Here is a 19,797-nt window from a genome sequence, read left to right on the forward strand (position 1 = left end):
ATTCTTAATGAATCAAGTGACTGATTTAATACGTCCTTGGGCCACTGGATGTCTGCCTTTAAGACAGTGTTATCTGCAATTCTGATAGTTCATACCTGTCAATTTTTCTGTTGTGTGCAAACATTTATAATTGGATTAAAAACTTTTTCTTTTTTATTTTTTATTGAAGGATGATTGCTTTATGGAATTTTATTGTTTTCTGTCAAACCTTAACATGAATCAGCCATAGGTATACATATATCCTCTCCCTTTTGAACCTCCCTCCCATCTCCCTCCCCATTCCACCCTCTAGGCTGATACAGCGCCCCTGTTTGAGTTTCCTGAGCCATACAGCAAATTCCCATCGGCTATCAATTCTACATATGGTAATGTAAGTTTCCATGTTACGCTTTCCACACATCTCACCCTCTCCTCCCCTCTCCCATGTCCATAAGTCTATTCTCTATGTCTGTTTCTCCACTGCTGCCTGCAAATAAATTCTTTATTTTTCTAGATTCCGTATATGTGCATTAGACTACGGTATTTATCTTTCTCTTTCTGACTCACTTCACTCTGTAAAGTGGGTTCTAGGTTCATGTACCTCATCAGAACTGACTCAAACGCATTCCTTTCAATGGCCGAGTGCTATTCCACTGTGTACATGTATCACAGCTTCTTTATCCACTCACCTGTCGATGGACTTCTAGGTTGCTTCCATATTCTAGCTATTGTACACAGTGCTGCAATCAACAGTGGGATACGTGTGTCTTTTTCACTTTTGGTTTTCTCACGGTACATGCCTAGGAGTGGGATTGCTGGGTCATATGGTAGCTTTAGCCCTTGTTTTTTAAGGAATCTCCACACTGTTCTCCATAGTGGCTGTATCAGTTTGCATTCCCACCAACAGTGCAAGAGCATTCCCTTTTCTCCACACCCTCTCCAGCATTTATTGTTTGTAGACTTTTTGATGTTGGCCATTCTGACCAGTGTGAGGTGATATCTCATTGTGATTTTGATTTTTCTAATAATGAGCGATGTTGAACATCTTTTCATGTGTTTGTTAGCCATCTGTATGTCTCTTTTGGAGAAATGTCTGTTTAGGTCTCTTTTCCACTTTTTGATTGGATTGTTTCTTTTCCTGATATTGAGTTGTATGAGAGGCTTTTATATTTTGGAAATTAATCCTTTGTCAGTCGTTTCATTTGCTGTTATTTTCTCCCATTCCGAGGGTTGTCTTTTTACCTTGCTTATAGTTTATAGTTTCCTTTGCTGTGCAAAAGCTTTTAAGTTTAACCAGGTCCCACTTGTATACTTTGGGAAAACTTTATTTTTTTAAAAAAAGAAACAGTTTTAAGAGGGGTAGAATTTGTGTTAGTTTATTAGATGGCAAACCCAGGATAAATTTAGGACTAGAACAGGGAGTATCACACGCATGGGTCTACATCAGGAAGTCAAAACACCTATCCCTCTCACTCACCAAGAAGTCTCTCATAAAAAGTCATAAAAACTCCACTATCTTCGTTATCAGGCAAGGTTTTGTGTAATTTCATATATCACATTTAAAGTTACTTAATGTCACAAAACACTATTTATACCCTGATTTCTCATTCTACAAAACTGAAATACTGAACTACTGAAAAGTATATATGCTCAATTTTACATACATTTTAGGAATTTTTTCATATGAAGAAACCAAATCTTAATAATTATATAACAATCTTTAGTTATAAATAATACTGATGTTTTCTTTTTGTTTGTTTTGAAAACAGGAAGGTTTTCTGAGGTGTAATATAACTCCATGATTTTTTCATAACATTTTTATGTTAGAAGGAGCAAGTCATAAACTCAAATGGAAATATAGTTCTTAACAGCTGTTTCTGCTCTTCTAAAAATATCATCCTTCCTACATGATTTTAAAAGTTTTAGGTTCTTTCTCAGCTAGTAACACAACGGAAAAAGAAGTTGTTCACATTTTTTAAATTATAATTTTTGAAGTTTACGATCAATGGGAAAACATAAAAGGACTTTTTTAAAAGGAAGGAAAAATGGGAGTCTTTGTTTATCAATGTGTCTAATGGTGTGCTAAAGGGCTTACAGACTGTTTTACTGAATCCCCCTGAAATGTTGAGGCAAATATTATCCACATTGAACAGATGAAGAAGCAAGCTCAGAGAGGTTCAATGAGTCACACAGTAAATAACGAGCACAACAGGATTCCTTTCAAAGTCAAGTTCCTCTCTCACCATATACACAGGCCTCCTGTTACTACTGCTTGTTAACTACGGGAAATCACTTTGTAACTTTTGATTTACTTTTAACGTAAAAAATCCATTTGCCTTTTTTCCACTCAAAATTTTGTACTTCTCACACCTATACGGTATCACTACATTTACTGGTTACTTGTACTTTATTGGGCACACATGTCACTGGTCCCTTCTATTTACTGTTAGTTGGCTGTTTTTGCCCTCTCTGCTCTTTTCATAAAGCATCATACTATTAGGAAATAACTTTGTAATAAGTAAGACTGCAATTTTATAGGAGCCAAAGGCCAGTTATATTGATTTTAATTCTAAAACAGACAAGGAAAAATGATGCTTAAGCTTTCAGTGAAGCACAGAAGCCTGAATATGGAATCAGGGAAATCTGGCTCAAGTCCCCGTTCTTCCAGCGACTAACCACCTTGGACTTTAGTAAGGCAGCCACTTCAAGCTTTCTGCATCTCGGCATCAATGCGATCTTATCCACACGCTCCCAGAAACAGAACCAGGACGAGTGACACACACAGCGGCACTAAAGACTTCCCAGGGTGGGAAAGTCCAATCACCATTACTTTATGCTTAAATACTGGAGAAGCACCAGCGTAACTTCCACACAGGCTTTAAAAATAGTGATCATACTGGTATATAATTTACAACAAGCACTATTTATTATTTTTCTTCTAAACTTTAAGACACATAATTAATACCCTGTAAATTACCATCTCTTAGAATATTCCTGGCATACATCAGAGGGTGTATCCATTGGCAAATGGATTAATGGGGCATTTACATGAAAGCAGGTACACAGAGAAGACTGTCTTGTGTAGTGGAAGAGAGCCTGGACTCGGAAATCTAATTCTTGTTCCAATGCTCAGCACCTGTGTGACTGTGGGATCCCAGTGGCCTCAGTTTCACCTCTAAAATTAGGGATAATAATCCTATCTACCTCACAAGACTGCTGTGGCGATAAAATGAGAATGCACCATAGACAGGCTTTACAATGCCAGGCTCATAGTCAGTCCTCAACAAATTAATATTATCAACAAGAAGACAAATCTTTCACATTCCACAAAACTCTTAAAAGTTGTATCTTGCATTAATATATATGAAGGTTAAGTGATTAGTCTAAGTGATTTATTGGGGAAAAGCTATATAAAACTTAAACTGAAAGCTATCACTTGTTTTCCAAAAATGTCTCATACTTTACAAAATAACTCATCAGAAGACTGTTTTTAATGATCTAAGATATGAAAACTTGATTAATACATACATTTCCAGAAATGTCTTTTCTTAAACAAGACTAGGCACAATAGCTTCTGCATCTGACACCCTAGAAAGGGCAGGAGAGTTTGACTAGTTTACCAGTAGTAACACACTGGTATATATTACCATTATAATACATACCAGTCCATCTGTTAGCAGCTTCTTTGGCCACTTGATTTGCTTGACCTGAAAAAAAAAAAAATCTCAATAAGTGACAATGTATTTCACAAACCTGCTCAACTTCCCAAAGAAATTTTAGATAGCTGCAGTTATATAAGTCATGAACACAAAGTCAGCTTGACCAGGATCTCTTTCCTAAATGTCCCCTACTATTATTGTACTTGCTGTTTAAAAACAAAATGTTTAACTGAGATGTTTCTCAAATAATTTGCAACACCAGAAGAGGGTAAAATAAGTTTATTGGTAAGCACTTTAGTATATGCATATTTGTTGTTGTTTAGTTGCTAAGTCATGTCCAACTCCCTCAAGACCCTATGGATGCAGCCCACCAGGCTCCTCTGTCCACGGGGTTTCCCAGGCAAGAACACTGGAGTGGGCTGCTATTTCCTTTTCCAGGGGAATCTTCCGCATTTAGGGATTGAACCCATGTCTCCTGCAGTGGACTGTTTACCACTGAGCCATCAGGGAAGCCCGTATACAAATTAGACCAAAATAAACCTGACAATAAAATTGTAATGGTCATCCAGTAGTGGCCCTGAAGGAGGAAATATTTACCTTATATTTAATTATATATCTTGGTATTAAATGTATCTGTATCTATATTATGTTGTTCAAGTCAATCTACACAGCACGTAACAATGGCATGATCAAATGCGTATACACATTAGTCATAATGAGAGCATTTATTTATTGAAGTAAGATTTATATACCACAGAACTCACCATATTGAAGCATCCAATTCAGTGATTTTTAGTATATTTACAAGGTTGTACAACCATCACCCCTACCTATCTTCAGAGCTCTCATCACCCGAAAGGAAATCCCACATCTGTGAAGAGTCACTCCACAGTCCCACTCCCTCGAATCTCTGGAGACCACTACTTTCTGTCTCTATGGATTTGCCTATGCTGGATGTTTCACATAAATTAAATTATATGTCTGGCTTCTTTTCACTTGGCACAGTGTTTTCAAGGTTGGGCAACTGTAGTATGTATCAGAACTTCATTCCTTTTCATTATCAAATAATTGTATAGATATCCCACAGTTTGTTTAGCGGCTCATCAGTTGATGGACGTTTGGGCTGTTATGACTAATGTGAATAACAATTTTTCTGTGAACATGTTTTCAATTCTTTTGGGTATATTACCTGGGAATGCAATTGCTGGCTCAAACGGTAACTGTATGTACATTTTGGGGAACAGATAACTTGTTTTCCAAAGTGGCTGCATCACTTTAACAACCCCACCAGCAATCCAAGAGTTACAACTTTTCCACAACCTCACCAACAATTACTTTGCCTTCCTTTTATAACAGCCATCCTAACGAGTATCTCCTTGTGTCGAGACCTGCATTTCCCTAATGACCAGTGATGCCGAGTTTCTTTCCATATGCTCATTGGCCATTTGTGTATTTTCCTTGGAGAAACGTATTCAAATCTTTTGTGTGTATTAGCTGCTCAGCTGTGTCCAACTCTTTGTGACCCTGTGGACTATATAGCCCACCAGGCTCTTCTGTCCCTAGAATTTTCAAGGTAAGAACACTGGAGTGGGTAGCCATTCCCTTCTCCAGGGGATCTTCCCAACCCAGGGCTCCTGCATCGCAGGCAGATTCTTGACCATCTGAACCACCAGGGAAGCCCATTTGCCTGTGTTTAAACTTTTTATTGTTGAATCAGAAGAGTTCTTTTCAGATATAGGATTTGAAAACTATTTTTTCCTATTCTGTGGGTTTTCTTTTCACTTTCGTGACAACGTACTTTGACATACAAAAGTTGTCATTTCGATGAAGTCAAATTTGTATACTTTTTATATGACTGCTTGAGCTTTTGACGTCATATTTAAAAAACCAAGGGTACAGACACAGATAGCTATGTGTTTTTCCTCTAAGAGTTCTATAGTTTTAGCTCTTGCATTTAAGTCTCTGCTCCACTTGAGTTAATGTTTGTATACACTGTGAAGTGGGAGGCGAGGATGATTCATTTACATGTGGATAACCAGTGGTGCCCAAGAGTCATTAGTTGAAAACAGTATTCTGTCCTGATTGAATGGTCTTGGTACCCTTGTTCAAAACTTTGTTTACTCCTGGACTATCAAGTCTATTTCATTAACCTATATGTTTATTCATTTACTAGTACCAAATCACCTCGATTACTCAAGTTTTTAAAAAAATTAATTAATTTTTATTAAATTCTTCTTTAAACTTTTTGGCTGCACCCCACAGTATGTGGGATCTTAGTTCCCTGATCAGGATCGAACCCACACCCACACTATATTGGAAGGCATAGTCTTAACCACTGCACTGCCAGACAAGTCCCCAAACTTTTTATTTTGTTCTGGAGTATAGCCAGCTAACAATGTTGTGATAATTTCAGGTGGACAGCAAAGAGACTCAGCCATTATATATACAGGTATCCATTCTCCCCCAAACTCCCCTCCCATCAAGGCTGCCACATAACATTGAGCAGAGCTCCCTGGGCTACACAGTAGGTCCTTGTTGGTTATCCATTTTAACAGCAGTGTATACCTGTCCATCCCAAGCTCCCTAATTGTCCTTTCCTCTCATCCTTCCCCCTGGCAACCCTAAGTTTGTTCTCTGTGAGTCTGTTTCTATTTTGGAAGTAAGTTCATCTGTATCATTTCTTTTTAGATTCTGCATATAAGGGATGTCATAGATGCTTCTGCTTCTTTGTCTGACTTATTCACCCAGTGTGACAGTCTCTAGGTCCACCCATGTTGTTGCAAATGGCATTATTTTTTTTTGCTGCCTGAGTTGATTACTCAAGTTTTGTAATAAGTTTGGAAATTGCGAAATTTGAGTCTTCCAACTTTTTCTCCAAGATTCTTTTGGCTGCTTTGGGTCTCTTGCATTTTCATATGAATTTTGGAACCAACAACAATTTCTGCAAAAAAAGAAACTGGAATTTTGGAGATTTGAGTTAATCTTTAGATCGACTAGGGGAGTATTTCCACCTTAAAAATATAGATCTTTAACTTCATTAAAAGTTTAGTTTTCAGTACAAGTCTTGTACTTCTTCAGTGAATTTTACTCTTAAGCATTTTATTCATTTTGATGCTATTATAAGTGGAATTTTAACTCAATTTCATTTTCAGGTTGTTTATTGAGGGTTTATAAAATACAAGTATTTTTTTACACATTGATTTTCTATTTTGCCATCAGTTGAACTCACTTGTGAACACTAATAGTTGTATTTTGTTTTATGGATTGTTTAGGGCTAAGATCATGTCAACTGCAAACAGATAGCTTTGCTTTTTTCTTTTTAATACAGACGCTTTTAATTTCTCTTTCTTATCTAATCGCCCTGGCTCGAATTTCCAGTACAATATTGAATAGAAGTGGTAAGAGTGGACATCGCTGGAGAAAGCATATAGTCTTTCACCACCCATTATGTTAGCTGTGCACTTTTTACAGATACCCTTTTATTAGATTGAGGCAGTTCACTTCTATTCTCAGTTTGAGTGTTTTTATCACGAAAGGGTGTTGGATTTTATCAAATATTTTGTCTATTGACACAATCTGATGGCATTCCCCCACCTTTATTCTACCAATATGTTGCATTAGATTGATTTTTGTATGTTGGGTCAACCTTTCATTCCTGATAAATGTCACTTAGTCAGGATGTATAATCTTTTTTTACATACTGCTGGATTTGATTTACTAGTACTTTCTCCAGAATTCTTACATTTGTAAATGATATTTAACTACAGTTTTTTTTCCTTATGATGTCTTTGGTTTGGGTATCAGAGTAACATTGACGTCAAAGAATAAGTTAGGAAGTGTTTTCTCTTTTCTAAGTTTTTTTTTTCCATTGAAGAGTCACATCTTTAAAGTGATAGAATTCACCAGTATAGACTTAGTTTTTCATTGTGAGAAGCTTTTAATTCCCAGATCAATCTCTTAACGTGTTACACATCTATTTGTTGTTGTTCAGTTGCTCAGTCGGATCTGACTCTTTTGTGACCCCATGGACTGTAGCCCACCAGGCTCCTTTGTCCATGGGATTTCTCAGGCAATAATACTGGAGTGGGTTCCCATCTCCTTTTCCAAGGGATCTTCCTGACCCAGGGATTGAACTCACATCTTTTGCATTGGCAGGCAGCTTCTTTATCACTGAGTCACTAGGGAAGCCTATACATCTGTTTGCAAAGTTCATTTCTACTTGAGATGGTTTTGGTACTTTGTATCCTTTTAGAAACTTGTTCACTTTGTATACCTTGTCAAATTTACTGACATATAAACATTGCTCATAGTATTCCTTTACAATCCTTTTTATATCTATAAGGTCAATAATGATCTTTCTCTTTCATTCCCGATTTTATTAATTTAAATCTTCCTTCTTTCTTGAACAGCCAAAGGTTTGCCAAGTTTGTTGATATGCTAAAAGGACCAACTTTTGGCGTCACTGACTTTCTCTTCTTTTTCTGATTCTCCATTTCTCTTATTTCTGTTCTAGTCATTTTATTTTCTTCCTTATATTTACTTGGGTTCAATTTGCTCTTCTTTTTCTAGACTAAGACAGAAGGCTAGGCTTTTGAGAGCCGTCCCTATTTTTAACACAATCATTACAATATTAATGTAAGTTTTCCACTGAACAATGCCTTCATTGCATCCAGTAAGTTTTTTTTGTTTTCATTTTCACTACCTCACAGTATTTCCCAATCTCCCTTGTGATTCTGTTTGAGCCATCCCTCTTACGAGTGGGCTGATTCATTTCAACCTATTTGTAAATTTCTCAAATTTCCTTCTGTTAATTATCTTTTACATTCCACTATTATCAGAAAGCATACTCTGTATTATCAACCTATTTAAGTTTATTGAGATATAAGCTTAACATTTGATCTATCTTTAAGAATATTACTTGAGAGGAATAAAGCTTCCCGGTTGGCTCAACTGGTGAAGAACCCACCTGCCAATGCAGGAGGTGCAAGAGACCCGGGTTCGATCCCTGGGTCTTCCCTGGGAAGATCCCCTGGAGAAGGAGATGGCAGCCACTCCAGTATTCTTGCTGGGGAAATCTCATGGACAGAGGAGCCTGGTGGGCTACAGTCCATGGGGTCCACACAGTCCATCGGGTCGCAGAGAGAGAGACACGACCGAGTGACTACGCACACGAGAAGAGTAAGTCTTCCGGTGTTACGGGTGTCCCACAGAGACTCAGCTGGTCTGCAGCTTCACCCTTCTAATCTCTTAAGTTCCATCTTTTTGTTCCATTCTTCACTCAGAATGGAGAACTGAAATTTTAAACTATCATTGTTGAATTGTCTATCCCCTCAATACTTTGGGGTTTTATGTATTTCAGTTCTCTACTGTTTGCTGTGTATGTGTTTATAATTGTCATATCGTCTTGAAGAGTTGACCCCTTTATCATTATAATTATAAACTGTACTTCTTTGTCTCCAGCAACAATTGTTGTTGTAAAGTCTATTTTCTCTGGCATTGGTTTAGCCACTCTAGCTCGCTTTTGGTTACTGTTTCCATGTAATATCTCTTTCCAGCTTTTACTTTTACCATATCTGTGTCTTTGAGTCAGATGTTGAGTCTTTTGCAGACAGTAGTTTATGTGTTTTCAATCTTTCATGCCGATTCCCGCCTTTGAATTCGAGATTTTAATCCACTTACATTTAATATAATTACTGATAAAGTAGGATTTTGAGTGAACTCTGGGAGTTGGTGATGGACAGGGAGGCCTGGCGTGCTGCAATTCATGGGGTCGCAGAGAGTCGGACACAACTGAGCGACTGAACTGAACTGAACGATTTTCATTTGCCAATTGCTATTTATTTTCTATAAGTCATACAAATTTTTCTTCCTCAGTTCCTCCACAATTGCTTCATTTTATGTTAAATGGTAATTTTTAGTATATCATTTTAATTCCTCTATTTCTTTTACCAAATATTTTTGGGTTGTTTTCTTAGTGATTGCCCTAGGGATGACTATTAACATTTTAGTTAGAATCACTACTAGTGTCAATAGTATACAAAGGTTTTGCTCCTATATAGCTCCATTTGCTCCCCACTTTTATGCTGTTACTGTCACAAAATGTATTTTATACACTGCATGCCCTAGAACATGTTTATCACTACTGCTTCATGCAGCTGTAATTTAAATTGGATAGGAGAATGTAAGAGATAGGAACAAAAATACACAATACTGTCCTTTAGATTTACTCATATAAATCTGCTGCTTTATTTCTTCATGTTGATCAAGTTACTGTCTACTGTTCTTTCACTGCAACCAGAAGGAATTCTATATTTTTCTTAGTGACAAACTCTTTCAATTATTTACCTGAGAATACCTTAGTCTGTTTTTCATTTTTGAAGAAAAATATTTCCGGATACAGAATTCTTGGTTCACAGCTTTTCCTTTCATCATTTTGAGAATGTCATTTTAGTATCTCTGGCATCTATGGCTCCTAAGAATCTGATTGAAGTGAAGTGAAGTCGCTCAGTCGTGTCCGACTCTTTGCGACCCCGTGGACTGTACCCTACCAGGCTCTTTCGTCCATGGGATTCTCCAGGCAAGAATACTGGAGTGGGTTGCCATTTCCTTCTCCAGGGGATCTTCCCTACCCAGGGACTGAACCTGGGTCTCCCGCCTTGCAGGCAAATGCTTTAACCTCTGAGCCACCATATGATGAGTTACTTCTTTTTTTTATTGCTTTCAATTGACAATTTGATCATTATGAGTTTATGTATGGATCTCTTTGAGGCTGTCCTAACTGGAGTTTGTTAAGCCTTTTCGATGTGTAAATTAATGTTTTTCATCAGATTTGGGACATTTTCAGCTTTTATTCTTTTGGCAGCTATCTCTCTCATCTCCTTCTGGGACAGCCATTATGGGAATCTTGGCATTTCTGATACCATAGTTTGTGAGACTCTGTTAATGTTTTTTCATTCTTTCTAATTTCTGTTTCTCAGATTGGATTATGTTAATGGAACCATCTTCAAGTTACTGAAGATAACTTTCTTTTGCCTGCTCAAATCTGCTGTTAATCCTTCCAGTGAATGTTTCAGCTAGCTACTATAGTTTTCAGCTCCAGAATTTCTACTTGGTTCCTTCTTTATTCTACCTCTTTATTCATATTCTCTACACTAAATACCTTTCATATGAACCCTCAAATATGCAAACGTGTGTTCACATGTCCACGCATGTAAGTCAGTTCACATGTCTAGCAGACTGTCACATGCACGCGTCCTCTACAAGTGGCTGTGCTTCTGTGTACTTTACTGTACAGCAGTGTATGGAGTACAGTAATACAACATCTTTATTTCAAGTCCAGGATGTCCAAGAGCAAGCACAAAAGCAGTGGCGTGGCTGATGCTGCTAAGAAGCACCAAGTGGTGATGATGGAAACAAAAGTGAAAATAATTGAGAGGGGAGCAAGGGAAAAAAATGGAATAGGAGGTCCAGAGAAAGAACAGAGACAGACAAGGAACAGCTGACGAAATTTTCGACGCAGGAAACGGTAAGGTAGAAGGGTACACAAGGTTGCAGCAGCTCTTCGTACGCAACCCAATGCTGCCACGTCGTCGACTATGGTGAGGAAGCAAGAGCTGCTACCCAGGCGCCACGGGACCTTTTTTCAAGAGGGTAGACAGATCTGAAGCTAGCAAGGAAGCAGAACCTGCGCCGTCGTCAGGCATGAGCGGAACTGCAGCTTGCCCTCCATCTCCTGCTGCTGACAGTACTTCAGCTCTACCATCTCCCACCTCCTCTGCAGTCGGCAACTCGTCTTGCCTGTCCACTGGATGCCAGTTCCTAATATGCCAGCTGTTGTACTACACTATTGTACTTTTCAAGGTACTGTACAGTAAGATTAGAAATGTTTTATTTTGTGTGTTTTTAAATGTATTATTTGTGTGAAAAGTATTATAGCCTATTACAGTATATAGTATAGTACTATATAGCCAATTGTGTTGCTTGGTACCTAGACTAACTGTTCGACTTACCAATGCGCTCTTGGAATGGAACTCATTTGTATGTAAGGGATTACTGTATTTGATGAGATATCATTCACAGATTTTCCTTTAGTTCGATCAGTTGCTCAGTCGTGTCCGACTCTTTGTGACCCTATGGACTGCAGCACGTCAGGCCTCCCTGTCCACATCAACTCCCAGGGCTTGCTCAAACTTGTGCCCATTGAGTTGGTGATACCATCCAGTCATCTCATCTGCTGTTGTCCCCTTCTCCTCCCATCTTCAATCTTTCCCAGCATCAGGGTCTTTTCAAATGAGTCAGTTTTTCACATCAGGTAGCCAAAGTACGTGAGTTTCAACTTCAGCATCAGTCCTTCCAATGAATATTCAGGACTGATTTCCTTTAGGATGGACTGGTTAGATCTCCTTGTAGTCCAAGGGACTCTCAAGAGTCTTCCCCAACACCACAGTTCAAAAGCATCAAGTCTTCAGCACTCAGTGTTCTTTACAGTCCTACTCTCATATCCATATGTGACTACTGGAAAAACCATAGCTTTGACTAGACAAGACTTTGTTGGCAAAGTAATGTCTCTGCTTTTTAATATGCTGTCTAGGTTGATCAGAGCTTTTCTTCCAAGAAGCAACCATCTTTTAGTTTCATGACTGCAGTCACCATCTGCAGTGATTTTGGAGCCCCCCAAAATAAAAGCTGTCACTGTTTCCATTGTTTCCCCATCTATTTGCCATGAAGTGATGGGACCAGATGCCATGATCTTAGTTTTCTGAATGCTGAGTTTTAAGCCACCTTGTCACTCTCCTCTTTCATCAAGAGGCTCTTTAGCTCTTCTTCACTTTCTGCCATAAGGGCTGTGTCATCTGCATGTCTGAGGTTATTGGTATTTCTCCCAGCAATCCCGATTCCAGCTTGTGCGTCTTCCAGCCAGGCATTTCGCATGATGTACTCTGCTTTAGACAGATCATTTTTTCTCTTTTAAAAAATCTATTTATTTTTGGTTGCACTGGGTCTTCACTGCTGCGTGAGGGCTTTCTCTAGCTGCAGCGTACAGGGCCTCCTCTTTGCTGCAGTGGTGGGGCACGTCAAAGTGCACTTCACTGTGGCCGTCCCTCTCGTTGCAGAGCACAGACTCTAGGCACATGGGCTGCGGCAGTGCCTAGTGGGCTTGCAGGCTCAGTTGCTCCCCAGCACGTGGACTCTTCCTGGCCTGGCTCAGTTGCTCCCCAGCACGTGGACTCTTCCTGGCCTGGGGACGGAACCTGTGTCCCCTGCATTGGCAGCTGGATTTGTATCTGCTGCACCACCAGGGAAGTCCAACATATTTTTCTTTGGCTCTTTTCACACATTTAAACAGCTGATTTAAAGTTCAAAATCATGCATGAGGTATATTTTCTTATTTCGTTACGTGTCTTGCAATTTTTTAGTGGAAATTGGACATTTACAATAATATAATGCTTCAACTTTGGAAATTTGATTCTTCCCACCTTCCCAGGGTTGCTGTTGCGGCTACTAGCTATTGTTTAGCTATTGATTTCTCTGAACTAATTCTGTCAAGTCTGTATTTTTTGTTATGTATGGCTACTGAAGTCTCCAATCAGTTTGCTTACTGGTCAGCCAATGACTGAATACAGATTTCCTTAAATACCTGGACTAAATCTTCACATCTCTGCTGAGAGGCTGCGTGTGTGTGCTTGAGCATGTTCCAACAATATTCAGTTAGGTGATTTACAACTCTGCTCTAGCCTCCACCTCTACACAGAGTGTCAAGGTCAGCAGGCAGTGGGAGGTTAGGACCGCTTCAGGTAGTCTACGAGAATGAGCATAGCCCAACGTGTGTATGGGCATTTAGATTTGTAGGAATATGTTGATTTCAAAGTATCTAAGAACATCTCTTTTGGCTTTTCCTTTAAAATTTTTTGGTCAGCCCACTGTTTTTGTTAACCTATTCATCACCCAAGAGAGCTTCGAAGTTAAAACTCTTGCCTGTAACAGTTTTAGACAAATACTTCCAAGGGGTGCTCCCCTGTTAGTGATGGGCATATTCCAAGTCAGGTGAAAAAACAGGCAATACTTTCTATTGGTAGCTTTTAGGGGAGCATCAAAGATGGCAAATAATGACAACAATTCTTTGGCATGAGGGTCTTAAAGAGCTCCTGGGTCCATTCTACTCCCTCCGATACTAAGAATGCAGGGCTCTTCTGGAGAGCAGGAGATGAGAGTAGGGCAAGGTGAACACCACAAAGTTTGCCCTTTACAGAGATTTGGCCATTTTTCTTGACTAGGTAAGTCTTTAGTTCTGGAAAAGCTGTAATAATTTTTTCCAGTTTTCATGGAAGGGTACATTTTCAAAGGCCCTTACTCCACCGTTTTCATTGTCATCTGGGTATTTACTTCTAAGAAAAATCTCTTAAGCACTTATAAGATTTACTTTCCAAACCTTTTACTGTGAGAATTCATTTTTACTACAATTTATTTTATCTGTTCTCACTTTAATTCAATTAGCATGATGAAATATAAATATTTCCTACAGGGATTATTGAGAAATAAAAGATAATACATAGCTGTATCTACATGGACATATGGGTTATAGCTATTACCCACAGAAAAACTGTTTCAAAATAAGCCATTATAAACTTAGAGACAAGCCTGATTGTTACAGTTTGGGTGCTACAGCCATGCTAAGAACAAAATCCTATTAAAATCAATTTGTGAGACCCATAATCCTTTAATCTGTTCTGCAATAATATGATAGCCAAATCCTGGGAAGTCCCTCATTATCAAAAAGCATATTTTAAAAACAATAATCTCATAGAGCAAAGAGGATTTCAGGTCAGTCAGGTTAAAGCCTAAAAAGTTCTCTAGATTTAGTGATAAGAAAATTACTGCCATTTACTACCTACATATTTAAATTTCTTGAATCTGTGGGTTTACAGGTTTAATAAAATTTGAAAAAAATTTAGCCTTTATTTCCTCAGATATTTTTCTGACCTGAAATGTCCCTACCGTGCCCCCATCCCCAATATACACCCCTTCTGGGACTCCAATTACACATATATTAGGGTCACTGAAGTTGTCTTATATTTCACAAACGCTATTTTCATTAAAAATTTTTCTTTTTCTCTGAGTTTCATTCTGGATCATACTTATTGCCATAGTCTTTAAATACACTAATCCTGCAAGTTTAATCTGCTATTAATCCAATCTAGTGCATTTTTCTTTTCAGACACTGTAGTGTTCATCTCCAGAAGCTTGCCTTGGATCTTTTTTATGTCTTCAATGTTTCTATTTACTTTCTGAACATACAGAATACATTTAGAATCTGCCTGCAATGCAGGAGACTTGGGTTCAATCCCTGGGTTGGGAAGATCCCCTGAAGAAGAGAAAGGCTATCCACTTCAGTATTCTGGCCTGGAGAATTCCATGGACTGTATAGTCCATGAGGTTGCAAAGAGTCAGACGCGACTGAGCAACTTTCATTTTCACAGTAACTTTTACATTTATGGTCTTCTAATTCCATTATCCAACAATACAGGAGAAGACTCTACACATGGACATCACCAGATGGTCAACACCGAAATCAGATTGACTATATTCTTTGCAGCCAAAGATGGAGAAGCTCTACACAGTCAGCAAAAACAAGACCAGGAGCTGACTGTGGCTCAGATCATGAACTCCTTATTGCCAAATTCAGACTGAAATTGAAGAAAGTAGGGAAAATCGCTAGACCATTCAGGTATGACCTAAATCAAATCCCTTATGATTATACAGTGGAAGGGAGAAATAGATTTAAGGGACTAGATCTGATAGAGTGCCTGATGAACTATGGACAGAGGTTCGTGACATTGTATAGGAGAGAGGGATCAAGACCATCCCCATGGAAAAGAAATGCAAAAAAGTAAAATGGCTGTCTGGGGAGGCCTTACAAATAGCTGTGAAAAGAAGACAAGCAAAAAGCAAAGAGAAAAGGAAAGATATAAGCATCTGAATGCAGAGTTCCAAAGAATAGCAAGAAGAGATAAGAAAGCCTTCCTCAGCAATCAATGCAAAGAAATGGAGGAAAACAACAGAATGGGAAAGACTAGAGATCTCTTCAAGAAAATGAGAGATACCAAGGGAACATTTCATGCAAAGATGGGCTTGATAGAGGACAGAAATGGTCTGGACCTAACAGAAGCAGAAGATATTAAGAAGACGTGGCAAGAATACACAGAACTATACAAAAAAGATCTTCACGACCCAGATAATCACAATGGTGTGATCACTCACCTAGAGCCAGACATCCTGGAATGTGAAGTCAAGTGGGCCTTAGAAAGCATCCCTACGAACAAAGCTAGTGGAGGTGATGGAATTCCAGCTGAGCTATTTCAAATCCTGAAAGATGATGCTGTGAAAGTGCTGTACTCAATATGCCAGCAAGTTTGGAAAACTCAGCAGTGGCCACAGGACTGGAAAAGGTCAGTTTTCATTCCAATCCCAAAGAAAAGCAATGACAAAGAATGCTCAAACTACTGCACAGTTGCACCCATCTCACATGCTAGTAAAGTAATGCTCAAAATTCTCCAAGCCAGGCTTCAGCAATACGTGAACCATGAACTTCCAGATGTTCAAGCTGGTTTTAGAGAAGGCAGAGGAACCAGAGATCAAATTGCCAACATCTGCTGGATCATGGAAAAAGCAAGAGAGTTCCAGAAAAACATATATTTCTGCTTCACTGACTATGCCAAAACCTTTGACTGTGTGGATCACAATAAACTGTGGAAAATTCTGAAAGAGATGGGATTACCAGACCACCTGACCTGCCTCTTGAGAAATCTGTATGTAGGTCAGGAAGCAACAGTTAGAACTGGACATGGAACAACAGACTGGTTCCAAATAAGAAAAGGAGTACGTCAAGGCTGCATATTGTCACCCTGCTTATTTAACTTACATGCAGAGTACATCATGAGAAACGCTGGACTGGAAGAAACACAAGCTGGAATCAAGACTGCCGGGAGAAACATCAATAACCTGAGATATGCAGATGACACCACCCTTATGGCAGAAAGTGAAGAGGAACTAAAAGCCTCTTGATGAAAGTGAAAGAAGAGAGTGAAAAAGTTGGCTTAAAGCTCAACATTCAGAAAATGAAGATCATGGCATCTGGTCCCATCACTTCATGGGAAATAGATGGGGAAACAGTAGAAGCAGTGTCAGACTTTATTTTTGGGGGGCTCCAAAATCACTGCAGCCATGAAACTAAAAGACGCTTACTCCTTGGAAGAAACGTTATGACCAACCTAGATAGTATATTCAAAAGCAGAGACATTACTTTGCCAACAAAGGTCTGTCTAGTCAAGGGTATGGTTTTTCCAGTGGTCATGTATGGATGTGAGAGTTGGACTGTGAAGAAAGCTGAGCGCCGAAGAATTGATGCTTTTGAAGTGTGGTGTTGGAGAAGACTCTTAAGAGTCCCTTGGACTGCAAGGAGATCCAACCAGTCCATTCTGAAGGAGATCAACCCTGGGATTTCTTTGGAAGGAATGATGCTAAAGCTGAAACTCCAGTACTTTGGCCACCTCATGGGAAGAGTTGACTCATTGGAAAAGTCTCTGATGCTGGGAGGGATTGGGGGCAGGAGGAGAAGGGGACGACCGAGGATGAGATGGCTGGATGGCATCACCGACTCGATGGACGTTAGTCTAAGTGAACTCCGGGAGTTGGTGATGGACAGGGAGGCCTGGCGTGCTGCGATTCATGGTGTCGCCAAGAGTCGGATAGGACTGAGCGACTGAACTGAACTGAATTTCATTATCTGTGTCAATTCTCGATCAGTTTTGATTGAAGGAGTATTCTTCTCACTAATGAACATATTTTTCCTACTTCTTTGTATATGCTTGGTAATCTTTCATTGTATGCCAGACATTACGAATTTTACATGGCTAGGTGCTGGGTATTTTTGTATATTACTGAGCTTTGTCTGGAATGCATTTAAGTTATTTTGCAATAATTTGATGCTTTCAAGACTTGCTCTTACGGTCTGTGAGCTAGGTTGAGAGTAGAGCTCAGTCCATCTTGGATACTCTACTCAGTGCCTTGTGAAGTACAAATGCTTCTAATGCGGCTGCTGAGAAGAGACACTATTCCTGGTCCTGTCGGATTGCCTGGCACTGGTTTCCTGCTGGCCCTCTGCAATCCCTCTTTCCTCAGCTTTGGGCAGTCTCCTCACAAGCGTGCGCGGAATACCTGAGAGGAGCTCTCTCTAGACCCCAGGGCCCTCTGTCTGTGCCACTCTCTGCTCTCCCGCACGCTGTCCCGTGAACTCTGTCCACGCTGGTCTCCCTGACTCCCAGGTTCACCCTGACTCAGGAAGTCTGCAGGGCTCTTCCGAGCTTCTCCTTCCTTGTGCTGCAGCCAGGAAACTCCCTCAAAAAAAAAAATAAGTTGGGATAATTGTAAGGCCTACTTTGTCTGTTTCCTTTTTCTAGGAATCACTTTTCTTTGCCATCTAATTTCAAGTATCTTGGAAACCATTATTTCGTATTTTTTGTTTTTATGTGTGTGTAAAGTCAGCACATTACTACTTTATCTTGGCTGAAAGTAAGAGTGCCACATCTGAATAAACTTTTGTGAGCTGTTCTGAATTTTAAAAGCAGAGGACTAGGCATTTCTCTATAAAAGTATGAACTAAAGTTAGTCTAAAAATTCTTTCTCTAGGTGTACAGGCTCTGACAGCTATTTTTTTTTTCATTCTGATTGTAGTTCTATAGTTTCCATAGGAAAAAATGCTCTACCTTCACATCTAAAACGTATTTTTGAAATAATGTAATTATCCTAGATATCTACTTTCTCTTTAATATGCAATTTTCTATAATTATATATTTTATAAAAAATAGATGATTTTTTTAATGGAATGAAAAAGTAATAGCACAAAGCCAGGAAAGACTCTTATCCTCTCCTTCTCCGATTAAGGTAAAAAGTGTACAATGTGAAAATGTCAAAAGTTCATATATGTGTAATAGATTAATGATTATAAATTTATAGGATGCAAATACAGATTCACCTTATATGGTTGCATAAATAAATACTAAAAGATAATCTAGGTGTGATGCTGATGAAGAGAGATAAAATCTATTAACTTACTGTACACCAGAAAATTTTTCTTCTCATTGACTTAGCCCTCCTACCCTGCTTAAAACTCATTCACATTGGCATATTTCCTTGGGTTGAAGAATAAATTACCAAAGTGTTAAATTTAAAGGTTAAGATGGAGAGCAGAATTCAGGCAACTAGTACAAAATTACAGTTGCAACTTCTGTATCAACTATGCTAGTCTTCTCTCCAGAAAATCCATCACCTTTAATATACCTGAAACTTCTCCCTTCAAGTTTTATCACATTTCTAAGAAGTGATGCACTTGCCAAAATTGCTCCTTGGTTCAGAGGTACAAGCAATGTCAAATCTGAAGTTACATGCTCGAAAATAAGTTTTCCCACTTCATGAATTAGTCTGGCACAAAATCCCTACTGATTTTCTGCACTATAAGATCTACTGGCTTAGGGTCACCGTCAGTGAGGGCCAGAGTGATTCTGAAAGCCTAAGTAAGAGTTTTTAGTTAGTCCTGAGTGGACAGATACAGTCCAACTGGGGAAAGGTCTGTAAAAAAGGGAGGCTACAAGTGGAGGTGATATTAGGCAAGGTCATCTGCCCAGGGAAAGAGCTGTGGCAATACAATAGGGACCACAAAGCGAAACGCAGAAGCCGTGGCTGGGTGTGGCTACGAGCTGTGGGTCCCTAGACAGAAAAGAGAATGAGGCAGGTAAGCAAAGAGTTGACACTTCAAGAAAAAAAGTCCAAGAATTAGACAAAACTAAAATCAGGAAGTAGATCCAAGTGAAAGTAATAGACGAACGATCATATTTGGATCCTGAAACAGAATTTTCAGGATCAACTGCCAGAGGGAATAGCCAGGCTGATCCTGAAAATAAGCCACCAGAAGTATTACAAATCTGGGTAAGAAAACCGTTCTTAAAAATGCTCTTTGATGAGACAATGCTCTGGGCAGGATACACAATATTTGCTGTCCTCTCTAACAAGTAGTCTGTGCTTCCTTTCACGGGCGACTGACGGCGAGGCCTCGCTTCCTAGGAGAGAACACCTAACCCGTCTCCTGCTGCGCTGATGTGCCCGT

The 19,797-nt window shown here is 39.2% G+C and overlaps 1 protein-coding gene across 4 annotated transcripts in view; it reads right to left on the bottom strand.

Moving 5' to 3' along the window:
- MND1 (meiotic nuclear divisions 1) overlaps window positions 1–19,797 on the bottom strand; it is an 86,102-nt gene that overhangs the window by 5,885 nt on the left and 60,420 nt on the right. For all 4 annotated transcript variants that reach the window (XM_060400932.1, XM_042234258.2, XM_042234260.2 and 1 more), the window contains one exon: window positions 3,642–3,686. In XM_060400932.1, the coding sequence (XP_060256915.1) occupies window positions 3,642–3,686 (45 nt within the window). The remainder of the gene's footprint in view (window positions 1–3,641; window positions 3,687–19,797) is intronic.

The sequence above is a fragment of the Ovis aries genome, chromosome 17 (genome assembly GCF_016772045.2).
Source record: "Ovis aries strain OAR_USU_Benz2616 breed Rambouillet chromosome 17, ARS-UI_Ramb_v3.0, whole genome shotgun sequence".
Classification (NCBI taxonomy): domain Eukaryota; kingdom Metazoa; phylum Chordata; class Mammalia; order Artiodactyla; family Bovidae; genus Ovis; species Ovis aries.